Source organism: Vombatus ursinus, unplaced genomic scaffold, assembly GCF_900497805.2.
Source record: "Vombatus ursinus unplaced genomic scaffold, bare-nosed wombat genome assembly UNPS02014774.1, whole genome shotgun sequence".
Taxonomy (NCBI): Eukaryota; Metazoa; Chordata; class Mammalia; order Diprotodontia; family Vombatidae; genus Vombatus; species Vombatus ursinus.
This window is the reverse complement of record NW_020954552.1, coordinates 22,648,907-22,667,071: the sequence shown is the minus strand read 5'-3', so window position 1 is coordinate 22,667,071 and position 18,165 is coordinate 22,648,907. Positions and strand designations below refer to the sequence as shown.

Sequence of the window (18,165 nt, the reverse complement as noted above, 5' to 3'; positions counted from 1 at the left end):
CTCTTATTAAAAAAAGAAAGGATTTATGGCTTAGATTTGGCTTGATGGCGACTTTATGGAAATCCCTACCCCAGGCCTACACACCTTGCAAGGATTTCCTCTACGGACAAAGGATATTTTCCTCTACATTTTTCACTCCCTGCCAGAAATCCTTTGGGGTGCCACAAGCTGCCTGAGGGCCGTAAGTGTCCACTGGCAGCAAGTTGTGCAGGCTTGCCCCACCCTATGCAATTCATCCTTATTTTTGACTTGCTCATTTCCATACTCAAAGGTATATATGTATGACTTATTGACATTATTGTTAACTTCTCTTGCATCTGAGGGAATTATGCAGATACATAGACAGTTACCCCCAGAGTACTGTCCAATTTTATTTCCTCTTAACCCACTTAGTTCCCCTCTCTTTTTTTGGTCTTTTACCCTTTCTTATGTCTCTGTGCATTTGCACTTTCTTTTTTCTGTTATCTCTAAATGATGACAGGTACAGAATAGGTAACTTATCTAATGGAGTTGAAGTATTGAACCTAGGAGTGTGACAAAAATCTTGCAAAGACTTCTGTTTTGAAATGCATAAATCAAATACAGGTTGTGGTTTTCTTTTCCCATCTGTTTAGTTTTATAAGTCTACTAAGGCTTAAGTAGAAGGATTTTATTATGTTCAGTAACACCAATAGTACTAAAATACTAGGGGAAAGGGAGCAAAAGACACATCAGAGAACAAAATAATAAACCACACACTGAGCCCATTATGTTTTGCTTTTATTTCTCCTAGTTGTACCCTTTTCTGAAACATCAGGTTTGGTTTGGCTCAGCAGGCCCTGCGGTCAAATCAAGTTATAACAATTTAATGGAGTAGTAAAGTTATGCCAACAACCCAGGATGAATGGAATATACAATTGTAGCTGACAATGAAGTTAACCATATATTTTGTTTCTGTAGAAACCAGAATGCAGTCCCAGAAGCACTCAGTATTTTAATAATGAGAACTCCAGAGGAATAAAAGATAGGAAGATAGAGGTTTCTAAAGGAAACAATGGGAATTTATTGAAGAATAAAGGAGCTGTGAATGAAAATCACCAGAAAATATCAAAGAATAAAAAATTAATTCCAACTAGGAATAAGCAGCCAACTGTCGATCAAATAAGTGCCAAAGAGCCCCCAGAGATAAATATGCAGAATGTCCATGAGCCCAAGAACTTTGTGCCTATGAGAGAGAGAAAAAGTAGGACAGTTCCTAAAAGAACTGAGATGAGTGGTAGAAAGAGCAATACAAGAATACTAGTGGCAACTTCTTCAAAAAGAATAACTAGATCTATTGCTCATCAACAGCAGAATCCTGAAACTTTTTGTGATCTTTCAGAAAAGTCTGGTATGATGACCAACTCAGTAATTCCGATGCTGAAAAATCATCTTTGTCATAATAGTGAAGTTTTTTCAGTTTCCAAAGGAAGAGGTACTTGTGAAAACAGCACAACCTTACTGACCCTAATGAGCCAGGAAGAACCCAATCAGAGCACAGGGTCAGCAGATTGTCAGAAAGAACCTGATATCTTAGAATCAGAAACTGCTGAGCCAGCAGAAGCCATCCTTTCTGGGCTTCCATCTTGTGAAGAAGCCAAGTTGCCATTGGCCACTGAAGGAAGTGATCACACTGCTCATCATGAGAAACCTGTTCCTTGTGAGGCCAGGGATAATAACCCAAGTCAGAAAAGTGAGAGTGTGACAGCCTGGGAAAAGTGTTTCCTTTCCTTTGTAGACAGAAATGTTAACAGTGGCAATGATAGTAATGATGATGGTGATGGTGGATGCCTCTCTGAGGCTACTATATTGCCTGAGAAGATGACTTGTTTTGTAAATTACGAAAACCAGAGTAATTGTAAAGTGAACTCAGAGCATGAAGAAGAGTCAAATTCCCAATACTATTTACCTTCTGAAACTCGATATTTACTCCAGGAAAATGTTTTTCAAAAAGGTAACCTCACGACAGTTTCACAACAGGACATCATCAACTTATCCGATTCAGACTGTACTGTTATTTCTGAAAGGTATGTTGTAAATGATGTACGGAATATTAAAAGAATTACTTCTGATATCGACTCTGAGCAGATTCCCCTGGCTAATAAAGGGATGCTGTCAATGCTAGACTTGTCAGGGCAAATTAGTGAAGAGGAAATATCCACCAGTCTTCATAATAATAACACCACTGCACCAAGTTCTTTGGTTAATCAGACAGATGAGGAGAGAATGACAAATGTGAGGGGAGAGGAGAGTTCAGAAAGAACCTGCACTGAGAAAACTCAAGAGAGCCATCAAAAGAGGACTGAGTGCACAGGACATTCTCACGAAAAAGAAGCATCTAAAATGGAAATAAAGCAGTCAGAACTTCCAGAGAGTGATGTGATTCCAAATAAAAACGTATGGTCTACTAAAAACATAGACGAGGATTTAAGAGATGCCTCACACCTCAAGCAAGGGATGGAGAAGACAATTCCTTCCCTATCAGGTAATATTTAAATCATTATTATTATTTTTATGATATTGCATGGTATCTTAACTTATAAATCTTCCAATGAATTCCATGCCATATGCACCCACCCTGCCTCTCTCATGGCTAATAGCTCGTGTGTATATAACATTTTAAGATTTGTGAAGTTCTTTACAAATATTATTTCATTTTATCTTCACAGCAGCCCTGGGAGGTAAGTGCTATTGTTATTCCCATTTTATAGATGAGGAAATGAGACAGACAAGTTAAGTGACCTGCCCAGTGTCAGTAAGTGTCTTAGGTCAGATTCTAACTCAGGTCTTCTTAACTCCAGGTCTGGCTCTTTATCCACTATACCACCTAGCTGCCTAAAGTGGCAACATTGCCCATGATGCTGTAACTATCAGAAGAGAGTTGTTGTATTGATATTCTCAGAAGTCAGCAATTTCCACTAGGCTATACCAGGAATTTTAAGCACATTTAGACAGTAGAATATTGCTGTCTCATTTTGTTCAGTCACAGGATTGCAAAATCTCAGATTTAGAAAAGACTCCAGAGACCATTGTGTCCATTCTTTATCTAAAAAAATACTGCCTTCTACGCTATACCCCAAAAAGTGGTCATCCAGCCTTTGCTTAAAGACTTCCAGTGTGGAGAAACCCATTATCTTCCAAAGCAGCCTGTTCCACTTTTGGATAGCTCTAATTATTAAGAAGTTTTTTCTAATATCAAGCCTGAATTGATCTTTATTGTTTCCTCTTGGGTCAAAGAGAGCAAGTTTAATCCTTTTTCAGCTTGACAATCATTTAGCTATTTGAAAATAACTGTCTTCTCTATCTCAGTCTTTCCCAAAGTCTTCATGTTAAACGTCCCCAGTTCCTTTTACCCATCCTCATGTGGTTTGAATTTGAGACCCTTTACCATCTCAGTAGCTTTCCTAGAGTCTAGACCAGTGACAGTGGATCCCTGTAAGCCACATATCAACCTAGAAAACCACAGATTAACATGATCTATGTTGCATTGTATTTTTATTTATTTTACTAAACATTTCCCAATTTCATTTTAATCTGGTTGGGCTTCTTTGGGAGCTTTGCCTGGATTCTTGCTGCCTAAGGGCCCCAAGTTTGACCCCTCTGCTCCAGGTTGTCATCTTCCTTAATGCATTATCCAGAACTGACCACAATATTCTAGATGTAGTCTGGCCAGGGGTAAGTACAAGAGTACCATCACCTCCCTACCTGACTCAGTGACTCAGTACATCCTGAGATTACATTAGCTTTTTTTTGCTGCTATATCATACTGTTCGCTCATGTTGAGCTCATAGTCCACTAAGTCTCATAGATATTTTTTCAGAACTGCTATCTTGTACTCCTGCAACCTGTCCCACCAGTCCTCATTCTCCTTTGCTGGACCTTCATCCAGGCACAACCCATTATCTGTGGATGTCCTTTGTGGCCCTGTACTGGGTCCTCTTCTCTTTTCCCTCTCTCTGGGTGATATCAGGAGGTTACATGAATTCAACTATCTTCTCTATGAAGTGATTCCTTTATCTGTGTATCCAGTCCTAATCTCTTTCCTGAGCTCCAGTCCCACATCCCCAACTACCTCTTGGACATCTAAAATCAGATGTCCCATAGACATTTCAAACTCAACGTGTGCAAAACATAATTCGTTATCTTTCCCTCCAAACCCCTCCCTTCTCCTGAACTTCCCTTTTATTGTCAAGGTACCACCATCCTCCCAATTACCCTGGATTTAAACCTCAGTGTCATCTTCAACTCCTCACTCACATTCACTGGCATCTAAGGTGTTGGCAAATCTTGTCACAAAATTTGTATATGTCCCCTTTTTTCCACTTACAGAATCCCCACCCTTATACAAGCCCTCATCACCTCTTGCCTGGATTATTGCAATATTTTCTAATTGGACTTCCTGACATTAATCTTCCTACTCCAAGCCACACTCCACTCATCTCCCAAAGTGATTTTCCTAAAGTTCAGGTCTGACCATGTTACTACCCTACTCAGTAAACTCCTGTGGCTCCCATTTACTCTCAGGATCAAATATAAAATCCTCGATTTGCCATTTAAAATACTTTACAACTTGGGCTTTCTATCTTTTCAGTTTCCTTACACTTTCCTCCCTTCCGTGTACTTTACAATCAAGCTACAACAGCCTATTTGCTGTTCCTTGAATAAGACCCTCCATCTGTCCCCCATGCCTAAGAATGCTCTTTCTCCTCACTTCTGACTCCTAGCTTCTATAGCTACCTGTAAGATTCAGCTCAAATCTTACCTTCTGCCAGAGGTTTTTCCTGGTCCCCAAACCCATCCCAGTCTCTTTCCTCTAAGATTACTTTTGTCTCTGTGTGTGTATAAGTGTGTGTATGTGTGTATGTGTACATATATTTATAGATATTTAAATATATATGGACATACACACACACAAACACACACACACACACCCACACACCATTTATGACATTCTTCAAGTCATTGAAAAAAAAAGTTACACAACATAGGAGCCAAGTACAGATCTTTAGGGCATTCCACTGAAGACCTCCTTCCAGGTCAAAATTGAACCATTACAGAATACTCGGTGGGTTCTGCCACTCAAGTACCTAGATTCATCTAATAGTACCATCATCTAACCTACCATCAATTTATCTTGTGCAAGAGAAATGCACGAGACTTTATCATATGCTTTCCTAAAGTCAAAGTAAGCCATATGTAGCATTTATTCACCTGATCTACTAATTTTTTTTATTCTGTCAAAAAAATAAAAACAAAGAAAATGAGGTTAGTTTAGTGTGACCTATTCGTAATTATATGTGATGGGCTTTTTATGATCATCACTTCCTTTTCTGGGTGATCACTAACCATACTTTTAATAATAATGTTCTAGAATTTTTCCAGGAATTGAATTTAAGCTCACTGGCCTATGGTTGTCAGACTCTATAATTATTTTTGAAATACTAGGAAAATGTTTCCCTTTTTCTGGTCTTGGGGTACTTCTAAATTTTCTGCATTTTCCACAGCCTTTCACATATCATTGAGTGTTAATGGCTCAGTAATCACATATCCCAGTTCTTTCAGTAATGTCATAACTTCAGCTGGACTAGGTGACTTTAACCCATCAAGGTCATCTAGGTGGTCTCTTACTATTTTATTACATATCTTTAGTGTTAATTCCTCATTAGACATTTTTTTGTTCTGTCCCTTTAGTCTCCTTGACAGAAAACATTGAAGCAAAATAAGGGTTCAGCAACTTCTCCTTTCTGGTCAGTTATCACTGTCCTGTCTACTCACAGGAAATAGTTCTCAGTGTTTCTCCATATGTTTCTCACTAATATTTTTCTCCCTATGGAAAGTATTTCTCTTTGTTTCTTTAGAATTTCATTCTTCAGAATTTCTTATCCCTCCTGAGTAGACTTCACTCGTAGAATTTTAACATATGCAATACTGCCTATCTTTTCTCTGAATCCTTTGAAATTTTCTCTTCCAAAATCCATTTATGGCTTTTTTCTCTTCTATCACAAATTCTACTATGGAGTGGTCACTTTCTCTGGACGGTCATTCTGTATAATAATTGTTTCTAGTGAATGTAACTTTAACAGTATAAAAGTTCCTTCAAAGATGTATCTGTGTATTGAGATTCTTACAAAGTATGACTTTTTATCATCTATTAATATGACTAATATTTCTCAAACTAGTGAAAACCACATACAGCATTAACATCCCATATTTGCTTGCTTTTCAGACAAGGGAATGACTGATAATGTAAACAGAGAGCAAAACACTAAAAGAAGCCACAAGGAGGCAAGAGAAAAAAAAAGTCCAGACACTCATGTGCCTAGAAATTTACAACTACGTGAAAAAAGAGTTCAGATTAAAAGAAAAAGGCAAGATCTTCAAGAGACTACCTGTAGTCAAGATCTGAGTTCCTCTATAAGTACAAATAAAGATTTACAGAATCAATCACAGCAAGAGGATTCTCCTGATCCTAAAGCTTCCAAGATTCCAGGTTTATTTTAACTTATTCTTTTCTTCCAGACTTCCTTATTTCTGAAGAGGGTAACATCATTCTTCTATTCTCCCATTTTTGTAACCTCTGATTTAGCTGCAGTTTGTCATTCCCCTTTGGCTCACATATCCAATCAGTTGTCAAATCTTGTTTCTACCTTCACAACATCTTTTGTATCTGTCCCTATCATTCTATTCACATGGTCACTACCTTAGTTCATGCTCTTACCACCTTTTGTCTGTACTATTATAACAGTCTCCTAATGGATATTCCTGCGTCAAATCTCCCCCCTTCCCCATAATCCATCTTCCTTACAGATGCTAAAGTGATTTTTTGGGGGGAGTGAGGCAGTCGGGGTTAAGTGACTTGCCCAGCGTCACACAGCTAGTAAGTGTCATGTGTCTGAGACCAGATTTGAACTCCTGACTCCTAGCCTCCTGGTCCTCCTGACTCCAAGGCCAGAGCTGTATCCTCTGCGCCACCTAGCTGCCCCTAGTGATTTTCCCAAGATGCAGATCTAACCACATCACGTCTTAGCTCAGTGAACTCCAGTGGATCCCTGTTTCTTCAAGGATCAAATGTAAAACCTTGTGTTTTGTCTTTATAACCTTCCACAGTCTGACTCCAATCTACTTTCCAGCCTTACTAAACATTACTTCCCTTCCTGCACTCTGAGGTCCAGTCAAATTGGCTTTCTTTCTGCTCCTTACACTCAATGCTCCATCTCCTATCTTGGTACCTTTGCACAGACAGTTGCATGCCTAAAATGTATTCCCTCTTCACCTCCATTTCTTATAAGCCCTCATTTCCTTCCAACTCAAGTATCACCTTCTACCTGAAGCCTTTCTAGATCCTTTGAACAGCTAGGGCCTACAAAACTCCACCCCAGTGGAGTTTTTTTTTAATTTAAAAATTTTTTTTTATTTCCAGTATTTATATTCTTATTATATGTGTACATGTTATCTCTCCTAAGAGAATGTAAGTTCCTTGAGGGCGGGGATGGTTTCATTTTTGTCTTTATAGAACCTGGCACAGCACTTGGCATATAGCAGGTGCTTAATAAATGCTTGTTGATTGATTGATTTTGAGAATCATATGAGATAATAATAATAGCATTTACATAGTGCTTTAAGGTTTGCAAAGCACTTTATAAATATTCTCTCATTCCTTCCTCACAACCCTGGAAGGAAAGTGCTATTACCCCCCATTTTATAAATGAGGAAACTGAGGCAGGGAAAATTTAAATGACTTGCCCGGAATCACCCAGTTTGTTAATATCTGAGGCCAGATTTGAACTCAAGTCTTCCTGAATCCAGGTCTAGCGCTCTATCCACTGCAACACCTAGCCATGCTTTAATAAAAGTAGTACTGTAACAATAATACTTTGATTAATCATTGTCTTGACTACATAGTGTCTATAGATGTATACCAAATGTGTCTTTTTGAGTCAATCTGGCTTTTTTCAACGATCTTAATGGTCAAGTAATATGTCAATACTTTAGTAGATCTGTGATCTCATTAGCATGGGTACATCCTCCAGTGATACCTATTGAAGTATCACAATGATGCCAATGCCTTCCTATTTGGTATTACTTTAGCCCATGTTTTTAGACTAGAACTATGAGTTCAGTGCTATAAGGAATTCCAAGTGAGGAAGTTCATGCTACCAATGCAAATCAGTGTCTGTTTTGCCATTTGTAGAGCGTTACCTGGGGGTGCTGAGAGATTCAGTGACTTCCTGTGGATGACACAGCCAGTATGCATTAATGGACTCTAGCCTAGTCCTTCTTGACTTCAAGGCCTTCTCTCTATCCGTTGTGCCATGCTGCCTCTCTTTTTTTGTCCATATTCTACTATATATCCTCCATAGAAGACCTACCCTATGCACTAAAGACCTTTGTTCCTCCCATAATATATGAACCAACTGGAATCAGATCTCACATTTAGATTCTAAAGTCTGCTTGGGCGTCTGAGTGGGTGTGATGGCCATATATGATATTTAGGATACCAGGAGTTGCTTTTTCTGTAGTGCCTCTACCCCTTTTCTCACTACTCTAATACAATCACTGAAAAAGTAAAAGAGGGCCACACCGGGCTGAGAACCATTTTGTGCTTTTCTTGGTATCGGGTTAGCATGGCCAATGAATTCATCTTCTAGTGGCCAACATCCTGGTGATGAGCCTCACCATCCTCAGCTGGAGGGGTTCTCCAGCAGCAGGTGCTATTTGCCTCTGGGACCATACTCAAAGCTTTTCATTTCTCTGACTAGTGAGGACTTATGGCCTCCTTACTAAGTCTTTAAGTGACTTATTGGGGTCCTTTGACTATGGAACTCAACTCCAACATTCTGGAAGTGGGAGATCACAAAACCCTCTAGAGCTTGTGCTCCATTGTCATCCCCTTCTCTGTTTCTGTCTATATCCCAGGATGAAGTGTCACAGTAAGACCTGTGTGTGGGGGAGGTTTATTAGTCATAATCATACCTTGTAGTTGTGGCCATTAAATAGTGACTTGTGCCGACAACCATTAAAAATCATGTTTCATGATTAGTCACTATGAATAACACAAAACATTCTATGTGGTATATTACCAGTTGTATGTAGATTATAAAAATTAAAGTTAGACAATTAATTTTTCTTCCCCCTCACATACATGCAAATATTCTATATTTGAACATGTGTGAAAAAAATGTGACAGAGATAAAAGGGTACAGAATGTTTGTGTCTCTGACCACACCCTTTCAAGCTGAGGGCAGAGTTCAGACCGCTGCCTTTGCAGAGGAAACACTGCTAAAGTACTTGTACCAGGGCAGCTATGTCAAATCAAAACATCAAAACACTCGTTGGGACACCACTTGCTATTTTACACTGAAACTAGAAAGTTTGCTATTTACCCTAAGAAAGAGAACTGATGAACTCTTAGTGCAAATTGATGTAGAATTTTCTCACTTTTTAAATTTTTCTGACTTTTTTTCAATATAACATGGAAATGTTTTGCATGATTTCACATGTATAATTTATATTATATTGTTTGCCTTTTCAATGGGAGGGGTGGAAGGGAGGGAAACTGAATTTTTTTAAAGCGTGTTAAAAACAAATAAAAAAATTTTTAAAGAGAAAGAAATTGAATACTTTGTGATTTTGACTGGTGTAAAGAGTAGACTCTCTATATAACCCTGGGCAAGTTATTTAACTTCTGTGGACCTTAGTTTCCTCATTTGTAAAATAAATAGGTTGAACTCAGTGACTTTCTAAGGTCACTTCCATCTTGACATGTTCCTATGACCCTCTTCAGAATGTAAGATTCATGGGGCAATAGGTTCCTCTAGCTTTGGAGCCATCTCAGAACCTACTTTATGAACTCTTGGGAACTTTTTTCTTTTAATAGTATTTTATTTTTTTCCCAATTATATGTCAAGACAATTTTTAGCATTTGTTTTTACAAGATTTTGAATTCCAAATTTTTCTCCCTTCCTCCCTTTCTTCTCCTCTTCCTAAAATGGTAGGCAATTTGATATGTTATATATGTATAATTATGTGAAACATTTCCATATCAGTCACAGTTGTGAAAGAAGAAATAGATCAAAAGGAAAAAGAACCATAAAAAAAAGTAAGTGAAAAAAGGATGCTTCAATCTGCATTCAGAGTCCATCAGTTCTTTATCTGGATGTGGATAACATTTTCCTTCATGAGTCTTTTGTACTTGTCTTGGATCATTGTGTTGCTGAGAAGAGCTAAGTCATTCACAGTTGATCATCACACAATGTTGTTGATACTGTGTACAATGTTTTCCTGGTTCTCCTCATTTCATTTTGCATCAATTTATACAAGTCTTTCCAGGTTTTTCTCAAATCTGCCTGCTCATAATTTCTTATAGCACAATAGTATTCCATTACATCAGGCCTGCATAACTTGCGGCCTATAGGGCCCATGGCCACGCCAAAGGGTTTCATGTAACCGTGGAAAAATGTAAAGGATGTTTTCGTCTACATTTTTCACAGGCTGCCTGAAATCCTTTGGCAGGCCGAAGTTGTGCAGGTCACAAAAAGAGCTGCTATAAATAATTTTGTACATGTAAGTCCTTTTCCCTTTTTTATGATCTCTTTGGGATACAGACCTTGCAGTGATATTACTGGGTCAAAGAGTTTGCAAAGTTTGGTTGCCCTTTCAACATACATAGTTCCAAATTGCTCTCCAGAATGGTTGGATCAGTTCACAACTCCACCAACAGTGCATTAGTGTCCCAATTTTCCCACATCCTCTCCAACATTTATTATTTTCCTTTTTTATCATATTAGCCAATTTGATAGGTGTAAGGTGTTACCTCAGAGTTGTTTTAATTTGCATTTCTCTAATCAAAAGTGATTTAGAGCACTTTTCCATATGCCTATAGATAACTTTGATTTTTTCATCTGAAAAAACTGCCTGTTCATATCCTTTGACTATTTATCAATGGGGGAATAGCTTATATTCTTATAAATTTGACTCAGTTCTCTATATATTTGAGAAGTGAGGCCTTTATTAGAGACACTTGCTGTAAAGATTATTCCCCAGCTTTCTGCTTTCCTTCTAATCTTGGTTGCATTGGCTTTGTATAAAAACTTTTTAAATTTAATATAATCAAAATTATCTATTTTATATTTCACAATGCTCTCTATCTCTTGTTTGGTTATGAATTCTTCCTTTCTCCATACATGTGACAGGTAGACTATTCTTTGTTCTTCTAATTTGCTTATGATGTCACCCTTTATGTCTAAATCATGTACCCATTTTAACCTTAACTTGATATACAGTGTGAGATGTTGATCTATACCTAGTTTATGCCCTGTTGTTTTCCAGCAGTTTTTGTCAAATAGTGAGTTCTTATCCCAAAGGCTGGGGTCTTTGGGTTTATCAAAAGCTAGGTTACTGTGGTCATTTACTACTGTCTTATGTAGCTAATCTATTCCACTGATCCGTCACTCTATTTCTTAAACAGTTTTGATGATTACTGCTTTATAATATAGTTTGAGATCTGGTATTACTAGACCACCTTCCTTTGTATTTTTTTTTCATCAATTCCCTTGATATTCTTGACCTTTTGTTCTTCCAGGTGGATTTTGTTATTTTTTAGCTCTATAAAATAAATTTTTGGTAGTTTGATTGGTATGGCACTGAATAAGTTAGTCAGGACTGTCATTATTATTATATTGGCTCAGCCTGCCCACGAGCAATTGATATTTTTCCAATTGTTTAGATCTGGCTTTGTGTGGAAAGTGTTTTGTAATTGTGTTCATATACTTCCTGGACTTGTCTTAGCATGTAGACTCCCAAGTATTTTATATTTTTTATGGTTATTTTAAATGAAATTTCTCTTTCTATCTCTTGCTGCTGGGCTTTGTTGGATATGTAAAGAAATGCTGATGATTTATGTGGGTTTATCTTATATCCTGCAACTTTGCTAAAGTTGTTAATTATTTCAAGTAGTTTTTTTAGTTAATTCTCTAAGTATACCATCATATCATGTGTAAAGAGTGATAGTTTTGTTTCCTCATTGCCTATTCTAATTCCTTTGATTTCTTTTTCTTTTATTGCTATAGCCAACATTTTTTGGTAGAAAATTGAATAATAGTGGTGATAATGGGCATCCTTGCTTCACCCCTGATCTTATTGGGAAAACTTCTAGCTTATCTCTATTATAGATATGCTTGATGATAGTTTTAGATAGATACTACTTATCATATTAAGGAACATGTCCTTTATTCTTATGTTCTCTAGTATTTTTAATAGGAATAGGTGCTGTATTTTGTCAGAAGCTTTTTCTGCATCTATTGAGATAATCATATGATTTTTGTTAGTTTTGTTATTGATATAGTCGATTATATTCATAGTTTTCCTAATATTGAACCAATCCTGCATTCCTGGTATAAATCTCACCTGGTCATAGTATACAATCTTTGTGATATATTGCTGTAATCACCTTGCTAGTATTTTTTTCAAATTTTTTGCATCAATATTCATTAGGGAAATTGGTCTATAATTTTCTTTCTCTGTTTTAGCTCTTTCTGGGGAACTTCTTTCTAGAAAGTTAATGAAGGGGCAGCTAGGTGGCACATTGGATAGAGCACTGCCCTTGGAAGAAGGAGGACCTGAGTTCAAATGTGACCTCAGACGCTTAACAGTTACTAACTGTGTGATCCTGTGCAACTTACTTAACCCCGATTGCCTTGCCAAAGGAAAAAAAAAAAAGTCAATGAACTGATAAAAAACATGAAATCTCTAAGGCAGTGGACCTATAAAAGTTCCCATTTTTAAAAAGTCTCCTTTGTACCTACCCTTATGGTTATAAAAGACCTTATAAAGTCTGTGAACCATTCCATTAAATTCTTTAGGCAATGAAGAACTCAATTCCAACTTTGCTGGTATTTTTAAAAGCTGCTTCATTTCTGTCATTGTGTAGTTGATTGTGTTGAAAGATGGGGAGAGATGGTGAGTCAAGTGGGACTTACCTACAGCAAAGTTGTGAGTCTACAAGAATCAGATTTTCCTGAAACATATTCCCTGTGAATCTGTTTGTGTTCCCTTTTGTTGTGTGTACCCCTGTGTAAGCCTCAAATGCCTGATAATTCTGCCAACTTACCTGAGTCTTTGGCACAGAGGCCACAGAAGGGTTTGCTGGTAGTGAATTTATCACATGGGCCATTGATAATGTCCTCATCCTTGACAATACATTTGAAGCTATTTTCTGTTTTCTTAAGTGTGTTTATGTAAGAAATCGTGGGACCCTATCAGTCAGAGATCCCTGGGACCTGATACTTAGTTCATGCTCCACAGAGACCAGCTATTTGGGGCAGGAATAGTGGGAAGGAGCAATATGTTTCCTTGTCTCTGCTATGTAATGCTTTTGGGTTGTCATCTTCATCTCCCTCTGATTGAAACCTTAGACTTCATCCCTGGGTCTACCTTATTTTGCCAAGGTCCAAGCCTCTCAGTACTTCCCTGCTATCTTCTTTCCACCCTCTCTTCCCTCCTCCTACTTTCCAGTTCACTTTTTGTATTGTTTTCCTCCATTAGAATGCCAGCTCCTGAAGGGTAGGGACTGTCTTGTTTGCTTGTATTTGTGTCCCCAGTGCATAGCACAGGCCCTGGCTTTAGTCAAACTGAGACCTGTTGAAGATCTTGGTTTAAAAAAGCCAAGCTCTCTCAATGCATCTGGGGCCATCTCCAGTTCAAATCCAGCCACTGGACCTAGGTGGCTCCGGAGGAGAAAGTGAGGCTGGTGACTTTGCACAGCCCTCCCTCACATAAATGCAATTCACTTGCACGTCACGGCATCACCTTCCTGATGTCATGGTCCTTTTTGAGAGTAAAGGACAAACAAGAACAACAGCATAGCACAGAGCCTGGCACATAATGAGTGCTCAAAAAATGGTCTGTCTATTCATCTCCATCTAGCTAGCTAGCTAGCTATCCTATTGGAGATTTTCCTTTAATTTTCCAATAAGCCTCCTTTATCGTTTTGGAGAAATCTGAGATACATTGCTGGGTCTCTCACCTCTATTGAGGGCCACACATTTAAAATAAAGTTTTGCAAGTCCCTTCAAATATGGCTTGGCTTGAAGCTATAGTGTCAGTGTCACTGAGCCATGTGATGTTCTGTGCAAGTATAACACCATTCATGAGTTTAGCTAGTTTTAAAGCATTGCCATTACAAGTTAATCATCTGACTCTGTTTCTAAAGACTATGAGGCCATATATGCAAATGATATTTTAGTAAAGGCAAAAAAAGGCCAGGAAAAATGAATTACAGTAAAGCCTCATTAATCTGAATTGCAAGGAATTATGAAAAAGGAAATTTCAGATGGTATACTTCATTTTTATAAAACAAAAATAGAACATATAATAGGTTAGAGAATAGTAGTTCCTTTAAATTATACTATAAATATGAGATAGAAATTACATAATAAGACTTTTAAATCTATTAAATCACAATGTAACTTTAGGAAAGCAAATGTTTTTAGAATACTACTGTCAAAAAATTTTGGCCCATTTTAGGTCTCACCACTATGGAATTATCGAGAACACTGATGAATGTTGTACTAGAAATTTAAATGTTTTTTAATCAGGAAGATGATGAAATAACTTAATGGAAAGTAATGTTCTGAAATGAGTACAGTGAAAGAGATGAAGCATTGCTATTTTTTCCCCAAAGTTAGAACTCAGAATAATACATTTGTGTTTGTATTTGCATCAAAACCCTAGTGAGGTATTTACTGCCATTTGGGGTCAGCGTGACATGGTATGAAGAGCCCTGGACTCAGAGCTCGAAGACCTAGGGTTATGTCATGGCTCTATGATCTCTGTATGTGAGCAACACTGTTAACAATCAGTTCATGGATGAATCACATAATCAATGTGAGCTTTGGTTTTTTTCATCCATAAAATAGGCTTAAGATAGATGGAAAGACGGATAGATGATAGATTGATGGATAGATAAAGCATTTATTAAGTACTTTATATGTTCCAGGCACTGTGCTAAGCCCTGGAATACAAATAAAAGCAAGATAATCCCTGCTTTCAAGGAGCTTACATTCTAATAGGGAAAGAAAAAGGGTGCTAGAAAGCAGGGAGTTGGCATGATGAGGAAATATGTAGTAGCACTGGCAAGATAAAGTGAAAACTTACCTGTCAATCAGAAGCAGGAAACCCAGCTGTGGAACCAAGTTTCCACTGGGGTGGAGATGGTCATAAAGAAGTATAATAATAGTCATCTCTCTGAGAGGCAGTGTGGCATAGTGAATAGAGAGCTAACTGGCTTTTGATTCAGGAAGATCTGGGTGTAAGTTCTACCTCTGACATATACTGGCTGTAAGACCTAGGGCATGTCACTAACTTCTAAATACTCTAGACAAAGACTATAAGTGGCAGTTATTGGCATACAGATTGTACTTATCTTGAAGTTACCTATGATATCAATGAGATCACAGGTTCAGTTCCTATCCTTGCTCCTACCTACCTCACAGGGTTCTTTATGTGGAAAGGGCTTAGTACATATAAATGTGAATTGCTATTATCATTATATCCTTAGAACCTTCAGCATTTGGCAAAGAGACCTGGCCTGACAAACCTAGATACGGAACAGTAACTAAAGTCCATAAGAGGAATGCCAAAGGCAAAAGTCGTCTGCATTTGGCTGCCAAAAGAGGAGACTTGTTATTAGTCAAAGCGCTAATAGAATCTGGAGCTCATCTAAACCACAAGGATAATGCAGGTTTGTATCTTTCATCATTCTAATCTGCTTTATAATTTGAACCCCTTAAAATATGCATATGTCATTTTTAAACTTTGGCTTTTGTAACCATAGACTTTGGACAATTAATAATCTATGCCCCCCCTTCAACCTGTGAGGCAATATTGGGGTGGGGAGGTGTTGAGCTGGGGGTGAGGTGGAATGCAATGGTTAGGAGTGAAAGACAGCTAGCTGTGTTCTGGATCTTACCTGGAGATGAGAATATGGATCAGTTGGGGTGGTGTAGGAGGAGTGCGGGATGACTAGATCAGTGCTCCTAGGTAGATGGACCCCAAATCTTAGAGTTTGGTGCCCATAGCTTTAGCCCTTACTGTTGGCCTGATGGACCCCTGCAGAAACTCACAGCTTCTTGCTAGTCAGAAAGAAATAGTCCCTTCTTTCCTAAGTCAAAGCTCTTGTATAGTCAGAATTCTTTCTTGTTCCCTTTGGCAGAGTGGGAAAAGCCCTACCTGGGATCCAACCCTGCCTCTGCCTCATTGATCACTTCACCTCTCTGGCCATCCATTTTCTGGACTGTAAAATAAGAATGGCCTCTGAGGTCCTTTCCTGCCTCAGATCCGTGATCCTATGATCCTATGCTTTTGCAGCCTTATTTACACCTTCCCTGATGGTGTGCACTCCACTCTAGCACGAATGCATCATCATCATTCCTTTGGAATCACGGCTGGTTGGTGCATTGATTAAAATTCTTAATTCTTTTGAAGTTTTTTTTTTTTTTACAATTTTGTTATTGTATAAATTGTTCTCTTTGTTCTACTCACATTCTGCATTAGATCATTTAAGACCTGCCAGGTTGTCTGAAACCATCCCTTTCTTCATTTTTTTGGGGGGGTGAGGCAATTGGGGTTAAGTGACTTGCCCAGAGTCACACAGCTTGTAAGCATTATGTGTCTGAGGCCGAATTTGAACTCAGGTCCTCCTGACTCCAGGGCTGGTGCTGTGTTCACTGTGCCACCTAGCTGCCCCCTCTTTCTTCACTTCTTACATTGAAATAATATTCTATTGCATTCATTTGCTATGAATTGTTCAGCCATTCCCCATTGATGGGCACACCCTCTTAGTTTCCAGTTCTCAGATACAAAAAACAAAATTGCTATAAGTATTTTTTATATGGATGGGTCTTTTCCCTATTTCTTTGATGTCTTTGGGGTATAGGCCTGTTACTGGTATTGATGGAGGTCTATACTTCTTTAAAACAAACATCATCAGCCATTTTCATGCTTCACATAGACAGAAAATTCCCAGACTCACTCCATTAATAAAAGAGGATTGTAACAAAGATATGATATGAGTGTGGGTTCTTAAGCAGCGATTCCTGCAGGGTGTATAATTTGATGCTCAAGCTTATTTCCTTTGGTTTTGTTAGGATGGACAGCACTTCATGAGGCAGCTAATAAGGGATTTAATGAAGTGATGGTGGAGTTATTGAAAGCTGGTGCTAATGTTAATAGTGAAAGCCTGGATGGGCTTTTGCCCATACATAATGCTGTTTCAGGCAATCATTTAAAGGTATGGTACACACCACATTTGCAATTTTGTATTTTTTTTCCCTCTAGGAAAATGGGAGGGGGAATTGAATTTATTTTTAACTGAGACTTTAAATGCATTCTTAAAATACCGAACATGGAAATCTACTTGAAATGATAAGTGAATATTAGAATTTGTGTGACAACTTAAACATTACTTTGTCTTAATAAGAGTGACTTTCCTATTTGCTCTTCTTAGCACAAAGCACATTCTATGTCAGAGCAAGCCCAAGAAGCCCAAAGTACAACATAGACATTAAAATACAAGTTACAGATGGCTGCATTTGTAATAAATTCATATTTAACTTCTTAAAATTATTATTTATTGTGCAGATAAGAATCAAATGAATAAAATCCATGGTGCTGTTTATCAGAATTCCTTAGTGGGTTTAGGGTTTTGATGAAATGGAGACGAACAGGAGTTGCCTATTTCTTTTGTTTTTGTTGTTACTCTGGCTTTTTCTCCTTGTTTTCATTCATCACAGCTGTGGTAACAATGCAGAAGGAGAGAATTCCTGAAAGGATCCAAGATGTTTCAATTAAAACAGATTCCAAATACAGATTCTAGAAATCTGTTAACTAGAAATTAACGTTTTTATTTGGGAAGCCGGGGTGGAGACTTATAGAAATGGATAATTAAAAAACTTACAGAAAAAAAAATCTTGGCTTAGCAAAGTTGGTTACATGACCAACCACTAAACCAAGATGTAAACAAAGAGGGAATTCTTTTGACTACTAACTGACAGTATCTTCAGTTCTTATCTTAAAAATGCCTGGGGACCTTTGTTCAAAGTATCAGGGTGACATGAAGACCCTCACACCATTTTTAGACTACGTGTAGTC

The 18,165-nt window shown here is 37.9% G+C and overlaps 1 protein-coding gene across 10 annotated transcripts in view; it reads left to right on the top strand.

The window, feature by feature from the left end:
- ANKRD31 (ankyrin repeat domain 31) overlaps nt 1-18,165 on the top strand; it is a 178,920-nt gene that overhangs the window by 80,431 nt on the left and 80,324 nt on the right. For 9 of the 10 annotated variants that reach the window (XM_027864206.1, XM_027864205.1, XM_027864214.1 and 6 more), the window contains 4 exons: nt 940-2,503; nt 6,245-6,508; nt 15,575-15,757; nt 17,163-17,305. In XM_027864206.1, coding sequence (XP_027720007.1) covers nt 940-2,503; nt 6,245-6,508; nt 15,575-15,757; nt 17,163-17,305 — 2,154 coding nt within the window. The remainder of the gene's footprint in view (nt 1-939; nt 2,504-6,244; nt 6,509-15,574; nt 15,758-17,162; nt 17,306-18,165) is intronic. The other variant, XM_027864209.1, reaches the window with a different exon arrangement.